General features: G+C 44.9%; 1 protein-coding gene across 5 annotated transcripts in view; it reads left to right on the top strand.

Annotated features, from left to right (window-relative positions):
• SRGAP1 (SLIT-ROBO Rho GTPase activating protein 1) overlaps window positions 1-21,275 on the top strand; it is a 291,433-nt gene that overhangs the window by 171,567 nt on the left and 98,591 nt on the right. For all 5 annotated transcript variants that reach the window (XM_063927572.1, XM_063927574.1, XM_063927573.1 and 2 more), the window contains exon 4: window positions 13,846-13,908. In XM_063927572.1, the coding sequence (XP_063783642.1) occupies window positions 13,846-13,908 (63 nt within the window). The remainder of the gene's footprint in view (window positions 1-13,845; window positions 13,909-21,275) is intronic.

Here is a 21,275-nt window from a genome sequence, read left to right as displayed (position 1 = left end):
TCTCGGCCTTGTCCATCTTCTTCCAGAAGAAATTGGCTGCTTTGCCTGAAATGCAGACGTTTCTGCAGGGTGTCCTTTGCATACAGCCTCCCTTTGTGCTGCCCACGGCTCCTTGGGATCTCAACGTGGTTGTGAAATTTCTACAGTCCTCTTGGTTTGAGCCTCTGGTGTCCGGTTGAGGACAGATACCTTACGTAGAAGATGGTTATGCTCTTCTCCTTGGCTTCCGCTAGGCGTGTTTCGGAACTGGTTGCTTTGTCCTGTAGGAGTCCCTATCTGGTTTTTAATGCGGACAGACCTGAGCTCAGGACTTGTCCGCAGTTCCTGCCAAAGGTGGTTTCTGCGTTCCACCTGAATCAGCCTATTGTGGTTCTGGTAGCTTCAGCCACTTCTTCTCTCCCTGAGTCTTTGGATGTGGTGCGAGCCCTGAGGATATAGGTCAAGATGACTTCTGCTGTCCGGAAATCGGATTCCTTATTTGTCCTCTATGATGCTTACAAGAAAGGTCTTCCTGCTTCCAAGCAGTCCATTTCCCGTTGGATTAGGCTTACTATTCAACAGGCCTATGCTTCGGCAGCCTTACCTGTTCCTAGGTCTGTCAAGGCCCACTCTACCAGGTCTGTGGGTGCTTCCTGGGCGGCTTCCCGGGTTGTCTCTGCCTTGCAACTGTGTCGGACCGCTACCTGGTCAGAGACAAGCACCATTGTCAAGTTCTACAGGTTTGATACCCTGGCTACGGAGGATATCCAATTTGGACATATGGTGTTGCAGGCGTCTCAGCATGTTCCCACCCTTTCGGGGGGCTTTGGGACGTAATAAGTGTCCCCAGTATCACTTATGGATGTTAAAGATGATTTTAAATCCTTTCCTCGTAGTCCATAAGGGATACTGGGCGCCTGCCTCTGTGCTTCTACTTTTTCCTGCAAGTTATTGTTGTTGTGTGAAGTTGTTATGTTCAGCTGTTGCTGTTTCTGTTTTTACTAGCGGTTGCTAGCTTGTTGTTTTGCTGTGTGCTGGTTCGTTAATCTCACCACACGTGTATTGTCATTGTTTCGTCCTCTCAAGTATGTCCATCTCCTTTGGGCACAGTTTTCCTAGACTGAGCTGTGAGGAAGGGTATAGAGGGGAGGAGCCAGCAGACACTGTTGAAGAATTTTAAAGTGCACCGGCTCCTTTGGACCCCATCATAATAAGTGTCCCCAGTATCCCTTATGGACTACAAGGAAAGGATTTACCGGTAGGTAATTAAAATCCTTTTTTATTTTATTTTTTTGTTAATAAGACCTTGCTTTACCAATTTACCTCTGCAACCTGGGACTGCTACGCACTCCCCTGCTGCAGCTCGGCACACAGGGGTATAACAGTTGAAGTGCCAGCTGGCTTTCCTGGTCCTCCCCAGCAGGCAGATCAGTACACTCTTTCCCGGTGCAGCGAACTGGAGGTTAAACCTACTAATTTTCTGCCTTCAGAGATGGGGTCCATGGGACTGGCTCTCCCTGCCCCCCAGCATGCAGCCACAAAGCGATGCAGCCCCCTGGACAGTTCTGGCTGCCATTGCTCCATGCCGCCCTGTAGTGCTGGAGCGTCAGGAGCTAAGCTTCTGGACCCCAGCGGTCGGCACATAGCCCTACAGCCTGGAACTAGACATACTGCTACAGTGGCCCTTTGTGCACCGGAGATGATCCTGGGCTCAGGCACACCAAACCACATTACATATATTTAGAATTGGCATCTAGCGCCAATAGGGACATTCAAAGATGGCACGAGGGTTAACACATTCAGTGCCACAGTGGGCATTTTTCCCACGTGGGTCGGATGTCTGGCCACAGTGCCATATCATTTGCTAGGCATTATCAATCCAATAGTTCAGTTGACAATGAAGAATAAGTCGTCATGGATCTAATACATGCAAAGCAATTATCAATGCTAATTAATAAAGAAGATGAAGTTCAAAAAGTATCTAAAAATACATAAAACTAACTGGTAGATATACTAAACAGTGATGTGTCAAAGCAACATTCTGTGTCTAATTCTGAGCCTGATGCTGCTGTGTCATTTGTGCATCTTTTTGCTAATGGGGCTAAAAGCCTTTCCCTGGTTTATAGTACATCTGTGCGTCTGCATGTAGTCTTTGCACTTGACACTTGCATTGAGCATCTTTAAATGATGTAATGCTGAGTGACGCATTTTTAGATGCAAACATGGCACCAGTCCCATGCTAGGTGGACAATCACCGTCCGAGTATGGGCTCCAATGTGAGCAACTAAGCGTCAGAGTTCGCACCCAGTTCAGCAGCGCACCCTCTACACTCCCTTAACATACCTATTAGATGGACCATCTTTGTGCATCTGAATCACGATCACTGCCCAGGACCTTTCCAAGATACTTTGGATACTGTGTATCTCAATCGCAACTGCACCTGTGTGTACACGGTGTGGGTTGCATGTGCTGTGTGAGCTTTTTTTGCGACGTACAGATGTGTCCTAATTTATCTTTGCTGCAGTCACGACAAACTGCCTCTCTTGGCACGCCAGGACACGTGAGAATCTTCTAGCTCCAGGGTGCGTAAATTGTTGCTCCTAAAGGTGCATACACACGGTGAGATTTTGACTATCTTAGATTTTGACTTCACGATTTCCCCTGAACTCCCCGGAGTCCAGAACCACTGATTTTGACTATCTGTACTTGAGATTTTGACTGCGAGATTTTGACTAAGTGCCAATTTTGACTATACTATCTACTAGATTGTACACTATATAATCAAGATTGACTTGCCTGCACAGGCGGTCTTTTCTTGCGATACCGACCCCACGTGAGTGCGCATCGGTATCTCAAGCTGTGTACACACTGTGTGATTTGCACTAACTTTCCTTAAGATTTTGACTATATAGTCAAAATCGTATGGTTACATTGCACCGTGTATGTATGCACTTATATAAACCCTGCCCTTCATATCGAAAAGTTTAACTGTACAGCAGTCGTATCAGATGATAAATCAGATAGCTTATCTGTCATGGGTACTCAAGGTCTAAAATTCGGTGTACGGCCTCTTCTACCCTAATTTCCTGTAGATCATGACCGAGGAAAGGGATTCTTATCAGTAACCTGCTACTCAGAGGCCGTGATGACCTGGGGAATTTGTTGAAGAGACAGAGGAAGGGTGTTGTCAGTCCCAGCAGAAGAAGTATGGGGAGAGGAAGCCTGGTCACTGGAAGGGGGATCTGACTGTGGAGGAGCTTCTGAGGAGCAGGCAAATTGTGCTAACTTTTCTGCTGCACCTGCAGCATGCCCTGTTTTCCTCATGGCAGGATAGTATATGTAAAGGAGTATAGAAATAGAGTCACCGTGGATGGGTGTATAATGGATATCAGTCACCAATAAAATGTAGAAGAGTGCAGGTAGGGTATTAAATGAGGTAGGAGCTACACACCTAGGAGAAAGTCACAGGAGTCGGGTACAAGAAAGTATGACAGAAATGGCACAAACCTTAGACGGTTATTCAGAGCTGTTAACAAACCAAAAAAGTTAGCAATTGGGCAAAACCATGTTGCACTACAGGTGGTGCAGATGTAACATGTGCAGAGAGATTTAGATTTGGGTGGGGTTATATTGTTTCTGTGCATGGTAAATACTGGCTGCTTTATTTTTACATTGCAATTTAGATTTCAGTTTGAGCACACCCCACCCAAATCTAGCTCTCTCTGCACATGTTACATCTGCCCCACCTGCAGTGCAGCATGGTTTTGCCCAATTGCTAATCTTTTTGGTTTGCTAACAACTCTGAATAACCCCCTTAGTTTAGATGATTGCAGGCAGGGCTGCAACCTAGTATCAACACTGGAGAGCAGCTAAGGAAAGGAGGACCTGCCACCTCTTAGAGTTTGCAAACTTTAGCTACAAGCAATATCCAGTAGGGATCATGAGACGGACAGAGCTATTCAGCCAAAATGGCAACTGACACTGGAAGAACCCCCAGGAGAAGACTGCAGGCCGTAGGAAATCACTAGAAATACTATCTCTAAAATCATTTTATAATATTTGTACCCTTCTTACAAGGATATCTCTGCTCCTAGGTCATCTTCTCATTTCAGCGTAATACTTTTCCTTATGCTGAGGAACTGAGAATAGTAATCTGCTGATAGAAGACGTAACACCATTTAGACGGCTTATTGGTACATGAACACTCAAATATTGTGGTGTTGAACCCATTGATCAGTTTTGTGGATTTGTAAAATCCATAGTGCAGGTAAACCTATAGGGAACTACGTCAATTTGAAACTTGTTTGGTATATGTTAATATCTCACAAATTTTAATACCCTTTACGGCTTATATTGGCTATCTGTTGGAATTAACTGTCTTGTCCTTTATTTGTGTGTGTAGCTATTTGAGCACTCCTGTGTGTGTAGTACGTATAGCATTTCTCTGATTTACATAGAATATGGTAAGTGGTTCACTTACCACATTTTTAACATCATGAGAATTACAAAAAGTAAGCAGACGGTCAAAATGCGCAGACGTGTAATGATGTTACATTCTAAATATGTAACAGGTGACACTAGATTCTTAAGTGTTTTCTGGATGCCGTCACATTTATGGGTATAAACTGGTAAATACAGATATGTCTGGGCATAATAAGAGCAATGTCTTTATTTTTATAAAATGTTTAGGCAGTGAGCTCACTTGTGTGTTTGATAAAAACATGGAATCTCATTAATTATAGTGTTAACTTGGCAGAGTTTTTAGGAACAGTGACTTAATGTGTGTGTGTACAGCTTACTGATATATTGGCATCAGCTTAAGAGTGATGATCTAAAATGTGATCATGTTGGAATGTATGTCTTAAACTTTAATGTTTGTTTGCTATAGATCACATATTTGTTCTAAAATACTGTTTTCAGTACTTAATTGCACAGTGCACTATTCATTTATGTGCCCTGTATGCAAATGCTGGGGCTCTGCTCAAGAGACGATCATAAAGTGTTCTGCACTTTCCCCCTTTTTAGGAAGTTTCCTTCCTAAGTCACAGCTCCTCTAGGTGTCTTTTGTTTTCTTACCTCTGACTTGTATAGTAACCTCAAATGTGACCGGATATCTGCAGAATTGTCGTCGTTCTTCTATATTTGGCTTTTATGGTGGGGTAGACTTGTCCTAGTTTTCTGTAAAGCCAGCTGAATAGCAGTAACAGCGCAGTGGGCCCGCAGCTAAGTGTGTGTGTCACACTCATATCCCAGCTGTACACCAGCAAACTGATATCCTTGCTGGTCACCACAGAGCAGCTACACTGGGACAGGCTTCTAATATCATCTCCTGGATTCACGTAGTGGCAAAGTAGTACACCTTAGCACTGGTTGTATGTGAATCCTGCTATACTTTATATTTGGAAATTGATGTTCTAGTGAATACAACACCTAGGAGCGGTAGTCTAGGGCAGATCAAGATGAGGCATTGGCTTAACTGAGACTGAATTGTAAAGGGTCAGACAAAGAAGGTTTGTAGATATACTGGGCACCTTCTCCATCAGTCACATACTCATGCCACGCCATCCATTTCATCACAGGAGAGGAAGTAGAAGATGGCATAAATTCCATCTCCATTGCAAAATGAAAATGGAGTTGGTTAAACACCTTGAGAAGAGAAAGGGGGAGGTTTTTTTTTATCTAACACTGTTCCAAATCAGCATGTGTTGCTATACATATGGCTGAGGGGGTAGAATAGATACTTGGATAAGTATGTAACAAGGCTATAGAAGGGGAAGGAGACAGGTAGGCCTAATACCTTATTAATCAAGCAAAATACTTCCAACCAAAAATGTGAACAAGAGGGCAAGTACCAAAAAAGGGAAAAATATGGCCACGTATCCGCAGCTTCACCAGCAAAACTTAGAATAGGAGGGCCAGAAAGTGTGCAATCTATCAGGGCTAAGGTAGAGTCTGTGGAGTACAGTAGTTTAATATGCAGTTCCGAGCTATTCAAACAATGATATATGCGATATGACATGACGTAGACATAACTCCCATTGCGCATCGTAAATGGAACCCAAATCTGATTCCCAACAAAGCTGAGCTGGTGAGTTAACTCCTATTAAAAAGTTGTAACCATAAGAAATTATGCCCTTATTCCACCCAGATATGAGGCGAGATAGTAACTCGCCAGGAGGAGGTCTCAGAGGACCCACGGTACACATAACACTACTAAACCAGTGACGAATCTGAAGGTATTGAGATATTTCTGAGAGGGGCAGGAAATAGTTGGACTGTCACGTTTTAATACAGCACAAATGCCAAAGAGATCAATTACGATTAGGAATTAGTTTAGACACAGCCCTAAGAAAGAGAACAGGAGATGGAAGAGAAAACTTTGGGATTTGGGAAATCGGTTTATCCCAGACATGAAGCAAGTTTTTCATAGAGGGGAGGAATAAAAGAGCAGCTGGGTGCATATGTTTTACAATCCTCAATACTGTAAATCCTCCAAAGGAAAGGCGGAGCATTGAGATTGTTCAACAATCAATAACAGGTTGTCAAACACAATCTTGAAGCTGAGCTAGTAGGCACACCTCTTGATATTTAAATAGATCTGTGAGTGCCCGACCACCACGATTCCTTGGAAGAATCATCAGACACCGGGAAAGTTTCAGTCGGCGGTACTTCCAAATATACGGAGATGAAGTTGATCATGATTTGTCCAGGTATTTGCTAGGGAAGCAAGGGTTTTAAGTACATTAATTTCGGGAGCATCTTATTACTGCCAGGTGACCCAGCCAAGATTGTGATATATTAAGGAATTCATACATTTTAATGAGCTTTTGTGCAGATTATATAAAAGGAGGGCACTGTAATACACGTTACAGCTTGTATCGAAATGTGAGCTTTCGATTGCTGTTATATGTCATCATGGAACACTGTCAAAATATTATGTGACCTCACTTTAGCAATAGCTGAAAACGATGACTGTACGGCAGATATATTGGGTGACATCAGTGGATGAACCATCAATAACTAATGGCATTAAGATGCATCAAATAAAAAAAGGCTATCTTTTACAGGAGCTTTTAAGTAATGTGTATTATACGGGAGACATTGAAGTTGCCGGCTGCTGGGATCCCGACGGTCAGGATATTAATGCCGGAATTCCGACACCTGGTGAAATACTGGTGGTCGCAATCCCGACCGCTGCCCGGAATCTCCACTCGGGTGGTGGTCCACGCCACCACCCGAGGGGGAATATAACTCTGTGGCGACCTAAGGTCACCACCAGGCCCAAAGCGTGGCGAGCGCAACAAGCCCAGGAGGGGACACGCTGCGCTCGCCACCGGTATTCTGGCTGTCGGGATATCATGCACTAACAATATAGCCAGCAATGAAGTAATTATACGTGAATACATTATACATTCAGAATTGATCTGTGAGTTTTGTCGCTCGCACAAGGATTTTATAAGGGTCTGACTGGCCCACAGGGGAAATCCAAGGTATGCCTTTATTGCCTGAGGCAATAGGGTTCAGACTCAAAACTGTGTACTTCAGCAAGGCAGTCCTGCTTTTTGAGTACTGTCCTGCTGTCCCACAGATGGGCTTCAGTGTCCTGCAGGTGGATAACTCTGTCATCGCTTCTTTGATGGATAATGCAAGCTTGTCATCCTCACTGTGCCAGGGGAGGCTGGGAGAGCTGGGCAAGGTCCCAGCATGATGGGGAAAAAAAGGGGGCATAACATTTGGCCATGTTTTCAATGTGTCATACACTAGGGCGTGACCTTTTGGGTCCCATTCACGTGAGGAGTCCCAATTTTGGATTTTCAAATGTTGGGAGGTATGCAATATGGTTTGGGCAGCTTCATATACAGTGTTTTAGTGTTGAAATCCAGAAGTGTTTGAGCTTGTTACACTACATTCCCAGGAATATCGCGCATTTACTACAGTGCATTGCTTTTATCAATCTGGTATATGCACTATCAGCATTTACTACACACCATAGATTTATAAAGGGCTCAGACCATGCACTATATGTCTAATGGGCCCTGCACACTATGCGATCCGCCGCTGAGCTGCCCGACGGCGGATACGGGCGACCCAGCGCGGCGGGTGGCCAGTGACGGGGGGGGGGGGGGAGGGGGAGTGATGTTTCTTCACTCCCCCCGTCACCCGGCTCCATAGCAGTGCAAGTAAATATGGACGAGATTGTTCATATTGGCCTGCATGCACAAGCGACGGGGCACCAACGATGAACGAGCGCGGGGCCGCGCATCGTTCATCGCTGATGCCTCTACACTGAAAGATATAAACGGTATCTCGTTCATTAATGAACGAGATCGTTCATATCTTCAGTAATATTGCCCAGTGTGTAGGGCCTATAAGTTTTCTGCAGGTCGTCTCTAATGGTTAGACAAACATCTGTTGTGGCTGGCCACACCCCCTCTGACTGACCACACTCTTTAAGCATAGGCCCCTACCACTGCATTCTCCCAGGTGGGCCCTTCATGCCCCAGTCTGGCACTAGGATCTTATTGTTAGGGAAAAAGCAAGAACCTCTGCATTAGCAACTAACTAGTTTAGCAAATGTACAGTATGTTGTTAAAGTTCTGGGGTGTAGAGTGTGTGCGTGAAGAACCATTGTCTATTCCTGTTATACAGTGTCATAGCAAGAAATTTGAATTGCGTATTTGTGACCGATATTGTAAGTAATTAGAATTGCAGTGGTATGCGACTGTTCTGATGTTGCAAAATCAGCAATACTACCTTCCTGCCTCTGTCTGTCCAGATTGTCTTATCACTGTTGTTTCCAATTGTAAAGCACAACGGAATATGCTGTGCTATATAAGAAACTGTAAATAAATAATAACCTAATTTAATTACATTTTTTTTTAAAGTTGACATGTATCTGCATTCCAGTATATACTATTACTAGAGTCTGAAAATCGGTCAGTATATACACAGTATTATATAATTATATGTGGTACCACTAATCATAATAAACCAGTACATCTTTGTAACGAGAAGAGAATCGCTACATAGCATCATGTGACTTCCTTCCTTTGCCTGAAAAGCTCTGAGGGGCATTTATGAAAATTGGTTCGCAGATACATAGTTGTCAACATTTTAACATAATATCTAGGGACACTACTGCTGAGCAGGTGCCTATAAGCACATCACGCACAGTTCAGGCTCAGGGGGATTTGGTACATCACAGTGTCTAACATGACATTTTTGTTTAACTCATTTATTCAAAATATTTGATTTTTGCCATTTTAAATGCTTTCCTTAGATGTATATTAATGTGCAGCGTGTACATAATAAGAGTAGGCTGTGACAGGTGCTTCCAGTAAACAGCATAGGATATTTTCTAATTGTGGAGTTGTTTATTATTGTAAAAGGGTTGGGTACCAAATGCCAACAGCGGCCAACAGCAGCTGGATCCCGACTGTTAGAATCCAGACTGATCTTGGTAAGTATTTTTACCCTACCCCTAAGCCTAACCAACCCCTCCCGCAGGCAAACCATAACCCCAAGGTCAGTACTTACCTTTGGGTTTCGTTGGGATCCTGCTGTCTGTATACTGATTATCCTGACCGCAACCCTTGTAAAATATGGACATTTACAGGGGAACAGCTTTCAAATTTGTCAGGGTCCCTGGAAATTAGGGCCAGTAGAGCAACGATGCAAAACAAGTTATACGATTTATAGCAATTAATTAGACTCTGTAATTTTTTTAGTACAGATTAGAAAATGATAACAAATATCTGGCTAGATGATTAGGATAAAGGTACACTGTAATGTGTGCTATTATACATAAATAACCCCCTTTGAGTTTTGGACTGATTAGAGTGGGCTGCATACTGACGTCTCAATGGTTCTTTATAAACGAACAGCATATGAATAGGATATCTGTAGTTGTGGGAATGCAGAACTGCTATATGGAGACTTCCAGCTAGCAGATTTCTGCTGAGCACAGCTGGGAAGCTAGCGCAAATAGCTTACATTGCTTGCCGTTCTTGAATGAGCTAATACTATAAATACACCAAGTCTTATGATTATTATTACTTTTATTCAAAGTGACCCAGAATCTTGAGTTTAAGCTGCAACTGCAAGTATAATATTCTATGAGTGATGATGCCCAATCTGTTGTTCAAGCTAGAGCCACTGTCTGCTGAGTCAGTGGATAAGTAGAGAATATCGTCTCTGTCATGGAGATTATTTTAGTAGGTGTAGAAGACTTGTCATCTGCCACTTAAATACAGAAACTGTGCAGAGCCTTAGCATACAGCTACTATATGTCATGAACGGAATACAGTTTTGTTGTATCGGTATGCAGTTGTTAGGTCGACATGGTTCAAAGGTCGATATTGACACAAGCTCGACACAGAAAAAGGCTGACATGAGTTTTTCACTTGTTTTTCTTTCTTTTTTTTCCTTTTTTTAAACTTTTTTATACTTTACGATCCACGTGGACTATGACTGGTAATAGTAATCTGTGCTGAACACAGCAGTAGTGGAGCGAGGCATCTTGCCCGAAGCATGACGAGCAAACAAAGTGCACTAATTGGGGTTCCCGCTGATTTATGGTCAACCTAGGGACTGTTGACCTAGACAGGGTCGAACCAATGATCCACACCCTGTGGTATCACCAGCCTATTTTTATGTTGTTGCAACCACTTTGTAAGAAAACGCATATATTTTCATACATATATATATCACTGCATGTGAGTTGCAAGTAGCAACTCTTGAAAGCTAGAGCTGGTGGTTAACTGTGTTCCTAAAGGGATGCTAAATAGTAGATTTTTATTATGATACAAAATGATTTAAACTAGATTTTAGGACTAGAGAAGGTGCATTTACTAGCTGCATTCCGCGCTCGTGTTACAAAGAATTTCTCTCCCTTGATATTACGGTGTACTCTGAGGCTGTGGCAATCGGATCTCGGCTGTACTTTCAGTGGAGCACCTCTTATCTTCCGGGTGCTATAGGCATATTTTGTCCAGTATGATAAAAGCATTGATACACACAAAGTGATACATACAAAAAAGACACCCTTAAGATCCCATCAACCTATCATTATTTTAAGACCTAAATTATGTTAACTAGAATTGCTGTAGGTTAAAAATATAAATGATTAATTAGTACATGAAAACATGAAATCTCTCCTAAATGACAGTGGAATGTAAGTGTCTTCATTAGTGAGATAAGTGGAGTTATAGGGATAGTCTTCCTTTTATAAATGGACACACTACAAAGCATTAACTGGTCACTGAAGAAAAGGGAAATGTCCATATGTATGAGTCCCTATCCTGATTGGTCACTGGTCAGTGATTGCACAGTAAAACAGTGGCATATGGACCCGATTCAGATTTGTGAAATTTGCAAAACAACTCCTTCCACTAGCATGTGGGGGATCGTCCAGTACAGGGCAAGGCCGCCCCACATGCTAGGTCCCCTTCCCCCTTAATTCCTAGTTAAAATGTGAGCGCATCGCTAAACAGCGAATAGCTCGCATCTCTACGGTAGCTCAAAGGCAGTCACCAGGCCACCATGTTTTGGGTCGCAGTGTCTCACAAATGGACCGGACCGTGAACCCCCGCAACACCACGTTGACACCCAAAAAGCACAGTCACTGCCCCCCTCAGGCACTTAGACTGCAATCGCAGTTAAAGTCTTTGTGCATGCACGCAGTGGCTTGTGAGTGTGCAGAAGTGTGGAAATGGCCGATTTAGCGATTTCCGCACTTCAGTGTTCCAAGCTGAATCAGGCTCTATATTATCAATGCAGCCTTTGGCATCAAATGGTTGTGCTAAAACTGGGGCATGTGCTTTTCCTAGGGAGAGAAACCACTGGGCCTGTTCTATGTGGTCTGCCATCAAATCCAGCCTATATACAAGCTGAGAGATGGGAACTCTGTGATCTTGCTTCTAGCACTCTGATAAATGTGGTGACACTGAACAATAATTGTCTATGCTTTTTAGATACATTGTTATCTACCCCTATGTGTATTAGCCCTATTTCTCACGTGGTTTGTTTGTTAGGTTACAGCATTAATTTCCATTGGACTGATGTTATATTTTGTTTTTATTGATTGTCTTATATTGCTGATTTGTTACTTTGATGTCTCTCTCTCTCTCTCTCTCTCTCTCTCTCTCTGTGTATGTATATATGTATGTATATATAGCTTACATATATTGGTATTCATTCTATCACCCAGCACCTAATCAGTGATGAGGGCAGATTTTTATTTTGATGGGTAAAATTTTAGACGTGATGTATCGCCACAGCTACTGTAGCGATATATCACATATAAAATGGTGTGGATGGCACTTAGAGACTGTAAATATACTTTTCAGCATGGTGAAGTATTAAACATTCTATTAAATAAACCTTATTAAGGATTTTTTACAGTCCGAGAGCCATCCATAGCACATTATAATGCAGTACGGATTTTTTACAGTCCGAGTGCCATCCATAGCACATTATAATGCAGTACAGATGGGGTAATTGTAGCATTACTGCCTCACAGTGCTGATGTCGTGGGTTCGATTCCTACCATGACCCTAACTGTGTGGAGTTTGTATATTCTCCCCATGCTTGCGTAGGTTTCCTACGGGTACTCTGGTTTCCTCCTCCACTTCAAAAATATACTGGTAGACAGAGGTTAAAGTGAGCTGGAACGGGGCGGAACATCGTTCCCTTAGTTCCATTCGGAGACGGAACGCACCTAATCCAGAATGTGCACCCGGAGCCGCATGGGGATGCCGGGCACCTACTGAGGTTGTTACCAGCGGGCGCCGGCACCTTCCCCTCAGCGGCAGCTGGAGCTCACTCCTGAGCTCCGACTTCAGGCTGTGTCCGGCTGCATGGCGCTATGTGAGAGACGTCATGACGGCTCTCCCATAGTTCAGAGGAGCGGACGGCCAGGCGGAGGTCAGCGGTCTGGAAGCAGGAGCGGGGCTGGTGAGTATTGTGTTTTTTGTTTTTATGTGTGCGTGCGCAAGCGGCGCTACTAGGGGTCATCTGTACAGGGGGCATCTCTGCTGGGGGCATATATACTGAGGGCACTACTAATGAGGGCATTGCATAAGGGCCACTTAAGGGGCATTACTCCTGCAGACATAAGGGGCACTACTGCTATGGGCTCTACATAAAGGGCACTACGAATACAGTGGGAATTGCATAAGGGGCACAACTATTGAGGGCATTCTATAAGGGGCACTACTGCTGTGGGCATTATGTGTATTTGGGGAGCTACTACTGTGGGCTTTGTGTATAAGGGGCACTAATGTGAGTCATGACATGGATAAGGGACACCACTATGGTGTAAAGGGACCACTTTAAGCACTGCTGGTAGGTTAATTGGCTCCAAACAAAAATTTACCCTAGCAGGAATGTGTGTGCGTGTACATATGGGCAGGTTTCTGATGTGAGTGGCCAAATATTCTCTGTAAAGCTCTGCGGAATATGTGTGCGCTAAATAAATAACTGTTAATAAATAAATGTTTGCAGACGAGGCAATTCTGTATGACTAGGACACCAGTGAGATGTCTCTCTCTGATCTTTGTGTATGTGTTATATTCATGTTTTTGAAACCATGTAAAATGAAATATTTTATGTACGAGTAGTATGATTGCTCATGCATGGTTCAGTGTTGCTTTCACATAATAGATTCCAGTCATAAATAATCTTATTTTATATATAGTTACCTTCCATTTTCAGCTTGTGGTTGTTTCACAAAGAAAAATGCTCAAATTTAGTCAATTAGGAACATTTGTCTTTTGGTAGTTTCAGTATCTGTCTACAAAAACAGTGCGAAACTATGAACCATGTATATGAATGTAATTTACAATACTTTCTTTTATTTCATTACAGAGCAAAGAAATTGCTTTTCAGCTTCACGAGGATCTAATGAAAGTCCTTAATGAGCTGTATACGGTAAGCACCACATCTGAAAGGATATTATCTTTCCTATTGCATAAAACATCTCTCGCTTCTAAGTGGGTAAAAATAACAGCTACAGAATTGTGCGTCAGCCAAAGTCAAACCATATTCTACAGAACACTGTCCTGTGTGTGTGTGTGTGTGTGTGTGTGAGTGAGTGAGTGTACACACTACTTAATACATACTGTCCACTTGCACAAATACTTACAAAGTAACACATGAAGTAATGTTGCTGGTCTGTTACACTGAAAGATATGAACGATCTTGTTCAATAATGAACGAGAGATCGTTCATATCTTTCAGTGTGTATGCACCAACGATGAACAGTGCGCGGTCCCGCAATCATTCATCGTTGGTGCCTGCTCGTTTATGCCTGCAAGCCAATATAGACAATTTCGTCCATATTAGCATGCAGGGCTATGAGGCCGGGTGACGGGGGAGTGAAGAAACTTAAGTCCCCCCCTTCCCCCTTGCCAGGTCAGCCGTCGGGCATCTCGGCGGCCAATCAGCCAGTGTGTAGGGCCCTTTTTTGCCGTAACCCTCGTTTCCCATCTACCCATTGTGTTGCATTGGTTTTTTTTTACAGTTTTTGAGTACTGTGTCTTAATTCAGAAGTTCCCTGTGATGATGTGATGCACTGCATGGTTTATCATGTGATTAGGAAGTGCAGAGAATAAAATTATCAGAGGAGGAGGGCAGTATACTTGTGGTAAAACCCACAAAGCTTCAAGGTAGAAGTTCTAAACAAAACCAATGCATGGAAAGCATTTTCTAACATTATTTTTTATAGTATAATCCCCAGCCAGTAAACAATCACCGATATAGGACAGTACAAAATGACAATTGTTTTCATTTGGACTAATCCGTGTATATTACAGTGTCAAACTAGCAATACATTACTAGAGACACATTTAAACACTGGACTAGTAGAGGCGTCAAGGAAGCTGTAAAAATAAAAAATTAAAATAAAGACCTGGTTTAATATTAAAACTATTGTAGACTGTACTTATTTTCATGGTTTTACTCTGCATTGGTTTCAGTGTTAATAATTAACAGTGAATTTTGTATTGTGTTAGTGGTTGTATTTGGAGTTTCTTTTGAGAATATTTATGGGCATAGGTAACAAAACCCAAAAACCACAAAAAAAAATTCTAAATCTTATACTTATTTTTACGTACTCGGAGCAAACCTAGATAATTCCCTTTAGTGTATTTGACTAATTTTATATAAAGATATTAAATGTATGACCTTAACTCAGTAGTGGTTCTCAAACTGTGTTCCGTGGCACCCTGGGATGCCTTGGGACACTTGCAGCGGTGCCTTAGATTGGTGGTCCAGAACCAATTCAAATTATTTATGGTCAATGTAATAGGCAAAACCAATGCTGGTGGCTGCCAATCATAAAGTATGTGGACAAACAGATGTGAATCTTGTCCCTCAACACAGAATTCAACATAATGATGACATATAAACACAATTTTCTTTAATATTTGTTTCTAAATTTATCAATAAGAAACTTTTGGCCTAGGGGTTCTGTGAAACAAATGATGATACTCTAGGGCACTGTGATTGAAAAAAGTTTGGGAACCACTGCCTTAACTATAGGTCTTATGGTAGTATAGAGATAGCAGCATCCTGGTGTTTCTGACAGTGGGCATGATTTTGATGTGGTTGGTATTGCACAGCCGCAAGGAAGCGACTCAGCAATACTGTACAACTAATATGCTAATAGTGCAGGAGGCGTCTGTAGTACCCCTTTCACATCGCATAAATAACCTGATATCGACCCGGCATATTACAGGGTCGACATGGGTCAGTGTGTGATGTAAAAGGGCCCTATGAGAATTCCCAGGTCGCCTGATCTGACCCGGGTAATAAGAAGGGTTATTCCCGGGTTGATTACCGGGTCAGTGGCAGTGTAAACGGATTCCTGGGTCGATGCAACCGGGGACCCGTTTACTACATAGGGAGAGGCGGCGCGGAGATGAGTTCATCTCCCAGCGCCGCCTCCGCCCCCCACCGCTATGGCAGCTGACCCGGCATATTGCCGGGTCGGAAAGCCAGCGCAAAGGTTCCAATGCCGGATTCCACCCGGGAAGGACTCGTTTTCAATTCCCGGATGGGATCCGGCATTGGAGATCTGAAAGGGGTAAGAAACTTACACGCCCAGCCAGCATCTGTGATCCGAGTTTTGCATCCAGTGATGCATCATCGCTTTCTCAGACTGGCGGTTAGAAGCCCTCTGCCAGTTCAGGACTGTCTGTGTCCGATAACGCATACACTGGATTCGGCACGCCTACAAAACGGGTGACACGCCCCATTTTGTAAATTGGTCCTGGTCACTGCCTTTGCTCTGCCTCCCAAACACCACAGCATGTCAATCATTGGATTTGTACATAAACTATTGGGGTTGTGCAAAAATCCAAATCAAGCCCATTCTTCACACATGAAAGCTGCTTGTACAGTTTACAGGTCAGGAACAAATGAAGGCCATGATTCTGATTTGCAAGCAATGCAAAAAAGCAAGCAACTGGGCATAACCATGTTGCACTGCAGGTGGAGCAGATGTAACGTGCAGAGAGATCTAGATTTGGGTGGGGTGTGTTCAAATTAAAATCTAAATTACAGTGTAAAAATAAAGCGGTCTAACATTTGTGGGCTACATACAAAAGCAGTCAGTATTTACGCTGCACAGAAACAAAATAATTGTTTCTGCTGCGGGGTACACTGGGCTCCACAAGGATTGGACAATGGAGTGTAGAGTAGGATCTTGATCCGAGGCACCAACAGGCTCAAAGCTTTGACTGTTCCCAGAATGCACAGCGCCGCCTCCTCTATAACCCCGCCTCCCTGCACAGGAGCTCAATTTTGTAAGTTGGTGCTGCAGTAAGCAGGCACTTAACAGGGGGGCTGCTCCCAGGCAGCCCTAAAAAGAGCTTTTTTGTGAAGAAAAAGTGAAGACTTCAAGGGCAGCAGCGGAGGTAAATGACAGGAGACATTCACTGCTGCTGCTCCAGCTCTCCCCAGCGGCGGTGTACACTCCCGAGCCCTGGTTGCCGGGTACCTACAGCGGAGGCTCCGGTTTTCTTCACGTTAGACACACACGGCTGGGGCTCTCCAGGATCGCGTAGCCGCGCTTCGGGAGGTGGTAAGTGGGTCCCGCTTGCGGAACCCGGTCTTTATCGCGATCCGTCGCGGTCAGTGGGAGGCGGGCCACGCGCGCTGGCGGTGGACACTGCGGCAGTACAGGCGATCCCACTAGATCACCAGGGCATGGGCGCAGGTCAGGTTTTCTCTATAAACCGATTATTATATTGCCCACAGTACCCGGTGGTTTTGCCAGCACGGGGATAAGGCTTAGACCTGAAGCCCCTCCCCCAGCCCCAGGGCGCCATTTCCAGCAATTGTTCCCGCCCTGGAGCTGCATTTCTGTCTTTACCTCACTCCCTGTCAGTGTCTGCGGCACCATTACTCCTCAACTCACTGTTCCTGGGACTGCTTGGGCAAATCCTCCTATGTAAAGCCGCCTGGTTGTCAGCGCTGTGCCTTTACATTACACTTAAGTATTCTACCTGCCTTTTTAGACAGTGATAGTTAAGAAAGAGTGCATTTAGTCAGGGTTTTATAGTACAATTACCCTGTGATATACATCCAGTTCTGACTCTGTACTGTTATATCTATTGTTATATAGCTGTGTAAGCTAGTCCAGTGCAGTATTATTGTCAGTAATAAACTCTGCATTGTACAAACTGTGACTTTCTGTGTGTGCATTTGATAGCTGAGTGATGTCCATTTCGTGTCTTTCACTCAACCTGCTATCCATATATTCTGTAACCTGAGGGGGCTTGGTGCGTCAGGTTTTATCTAAATATAGGATTTTCACAAAGATATACTGTATTACGTATTTTTCTCTGTGATTTAGTCACCATATATCTCCTTTATCTCTGCTAGTGCTGACTACACTGCGCAGGGGTTTGGGTTTAGAGGTATAGTGCTGCTGATAATTGTACTGTTACCTTGTACTGCAAGTATATCATGTCTGCTTCTGAGGGTAATGGTTCTGGGTCTGAACACACTGTCGGTGTTGCTGAAGCTACAGACCCATATGAGGAGAATATAGCAGCTGCGGGCTCTGGTTCTGGGGGCTCCTTGTCCCCCAGTGGGACTGTGGCAACGGAGGCACATACTGACCCACCGTGGGCCGCTTTTTCCACGCTTCTGCATACGCTAGTTCATAAACTAACACCCCCTATGGGACCCCCAATGCCGGTACAACCGTATGTGGTCCCTGCAGCTAACCCGCCGTGGGCGGACGATTTATCTGCTCGGTTAAAGAAGTTGAACCAGTCCCTGACTACTAAAAAGTCTGACCATCGCTCGCCTAAGTCCAAGCGGTCCTCTAAGCGAGCGCTTGTCTCCTCACAATCCACTGCTGTCACTCACACCTCGTCTGATGAAGATGGCACGTACACTGACCCCACAGGTTCTGACTCCGATACGGCTGATGGGGAGGGTAGTTCACATGTGGATGTTCCTGATCTTTTGGAGGCTAATTCTACAGATTACGGATGATCCCGAGCCACCCGTCCCTCCTAAGAAACCAGATAGGTTCAAGCATCAGAAGGTGGTTAAACAAGTTTTACCTCACTCTGACCACCTAGTGGATATACGTCAGGAACCCTGGGAAAACCCGGGTATGAAGTTTGTGCCTCAAAAGAAGATGCTGGCTCGCTATCCCCTCGCGCCAGAGCTGTCTAAGAATTGGGAAACGCCTCCTACAGTGGACTCACATGTGGCTAGGATGGTGGTTTCCTCAGCTCTGCCTGTCGCTACTGTCATGTCTCTAAAAGAGCCTACGGATAAGCGTGTGGAGGGTTGGCTGAAAGCGATTTACACCCTCACGGGTGCTGCGCAAAGGCCCACTATTGCAGCTACATGGGCTGCCGAGGCTACTGAAGCGTGGGCCTTGGAGTTAGATACTGAAATCTCCTCTGAACATGCTAGACAATGCTTGTCATATATTGTCACAGCTTCTCGCTATATTAAAGAGGCGGCTTCGGATGCCGGTATCCTAGCAGCCAAGGCCTCTACTACGTCAGTCCTGGCTCGCCGGATATTGTGGCTGAGATCCTGGTCTGTGGATCTGGACTCTAGAAAAACCCTGGAGGTACTCCCTTTCAAGGGAGATATTCTGTTTGGGGAGGACTTAAATAAGATAGTGGCTGACTTGGCTACTGCCAAAACTGCCGGTCTACCAAATACCGCTCCTTCTGTGTCGAAGGCTAAAGGCACGTCCTTTCGCCCCTCAGGTAAAGCAAAAGGTCAGGCGTACAACAAGCAGGCCCGCACTTCCAAACCTGGTAAGCCGAAGCCCAGAAGAGCCTGGGCTGCCCGTAAGCCAGCTTCCAAGACCGATAAGCCTGCCGCATGACCGGGCGGCCCTCCCCCTGGGGGATCCCAGGGTGGGGGGCCGGCTTCTAAGGTATACCCAGGAATGGTTGAAGACCACTTCAGATGCCTGGGTACGGGAAGTCGTCATTCGAGGTTACGCCATAGCCTTCAAAAACCGACCCCCTCATCGATTTTGCCAGACAGACGTCCCGTCGGACCAGGCAAAGGCAAACACTCTGCATTCGGTGGTACAGACCCTCCTGGATACAGGAGTTGTAGTACAGGTGCCTCTTGCTCAGAGGAGCCGGGGGTACTATTCTCCGCTGTTTCTAGTCCCGAAACCGAATGGGTCCTCCCAGCCCATTCTCAACCTCAAGGCATTCAACAGGTTTATGAAGGTTTCCAAGATCCGTATGGAAACCCTTCGCTCTATAGTTCTGGCCTTTTGAACCTGGGGACTACATGGTCTCCCTGGACATACAGGATGCTTAACTGCATATTCCTATTGCAGCATCACATTAGCAATACCTGAGGTTCGCTATTGGCAACCTTCATTACCAGTTTCGGGCGTTACCTTTTGGTTTAACAACGGCTCCGCGAGTCTTCACCAAAGTAATGGCGGTGTTGACGGTGGTACTCCGCTGTCAAGAGGTCAGGATACTGCCGTACCTGGACGACTTGTTAATCCTGGCAAATTCCCCAGAACGTCTCCTGTGTCATATGGATATGACGGTCCGGTTTCTACAAGCCCACGGGTGGCTCATCAACTGAAAGAAGTCATCCCTGATCCCTGCTCAGAGCATGGTGCATCTGGGAGCACTATTGGACACTCACAACCAGCGGTGGTTGTTGTCTCAGGAGAAAGTCCTTAAGCTTCAGGACAGGATTCGTTGCTTCCTTTCTCGTCCGCAAGTGTCGATACATTCGGCAATGCAGGTGCTGGGCCTCATGGTCTCAGCATTCGACATGGTGGAGTATGCTCAATTTCATTCTCGCCCCCTCCAGAGGCTGATTCTAGCCAAGTGGGACGGCCTGCCTCACCGGATCAGGTCTCAGATGATCTCATTGACTCCGGAGGTCCGTCTGTCGCTACTTTGGTGGCTCCGGGACCAACAGTTGTGCAGGGGCCGTCCCTTCTGGATATCCAACTGGGTCATGTTGACGACAGATGCCAGTCTTAAGGTGTGTACACACGGTGAGATTTTTTCTTGAGATTTTGACTATATAGTCAAAATCGCAAGAAAAGTTAGTGCAAATCGCAAGGTGAAAGTCACCTTGCGATCCCGATGTGCGGCCCCGCCAGGTCGGCATCGCAAGAAAAGATAGACTGTGCAGGCAAGTCAATCCTTGCTAGATCGGTGTACTATCTAGTTCATCTCACATGTCAATGACATCTCACATAAGCCAAAATCTCACATAAGCCAAAATCGTAAGCACACATAGTCCATATCTCAAGAAAAGTTAGTCAAAATCTGTCCTATCTGGGCTCCGGGGAGTTCAAGGGAAATCGCAAGTAAAAATCGAACATAGCAAGGATCTCACCGTGTGTACACACCCTAAGAGGTTGGGGTGCGGTGCTGGAGCAACACTCTCTTCAGGGTCGGTGGACCAAGGAGGAATCTCTCCTCTCGATCAACATTCTGGAATTGCGGGCGGTCTTCAATGCGTTGAACCTGGCCCAGCATTTAATTCAGAACCGTCCTGTTCAAATACAGTCGGACAACGCCACCACAGTGGCTTACATAAATCATCAAGGCGGCACTCGAAGCCGTTTGGCAATTAAGGAAGTCTCACGGATTCTACGTTGGGCGGTACACCATCTACCGGCCATATCGGCAATATTCATTCCGTCAGTCCTGAATTGGGAAGCGGACTTTCTCAGTCGTCAGGACGTGCATGCCGGCGAGTGGAGCCTCCATCCAGAAGTGTTTCAACTCCTAGTGGAAAAGTGGGGTCTTCCAGATGTAGAT

The sequence above is a fragment of the Pseudophryne corroboree genome, chromosome 6 (assembly GCF_028390025.1).
Source record: "Pseudophryne corroboree isolate aPseCor3 chromosome 6, aPseCor3.hap2, whole genome shotgun sequence".
Classification (NCBI taxonomy): Eukaryota; Metazoa; Chordata; class Amphibia; order Anura; family Myobatrachidae; genus Pseudophryne; species Pseudophryne corroboree.
The sequence above is the reverse complement of the archived record's forward strand: the minus strand, read 5'-3'. Positions and strand labels throughout refer to the sequence as shown.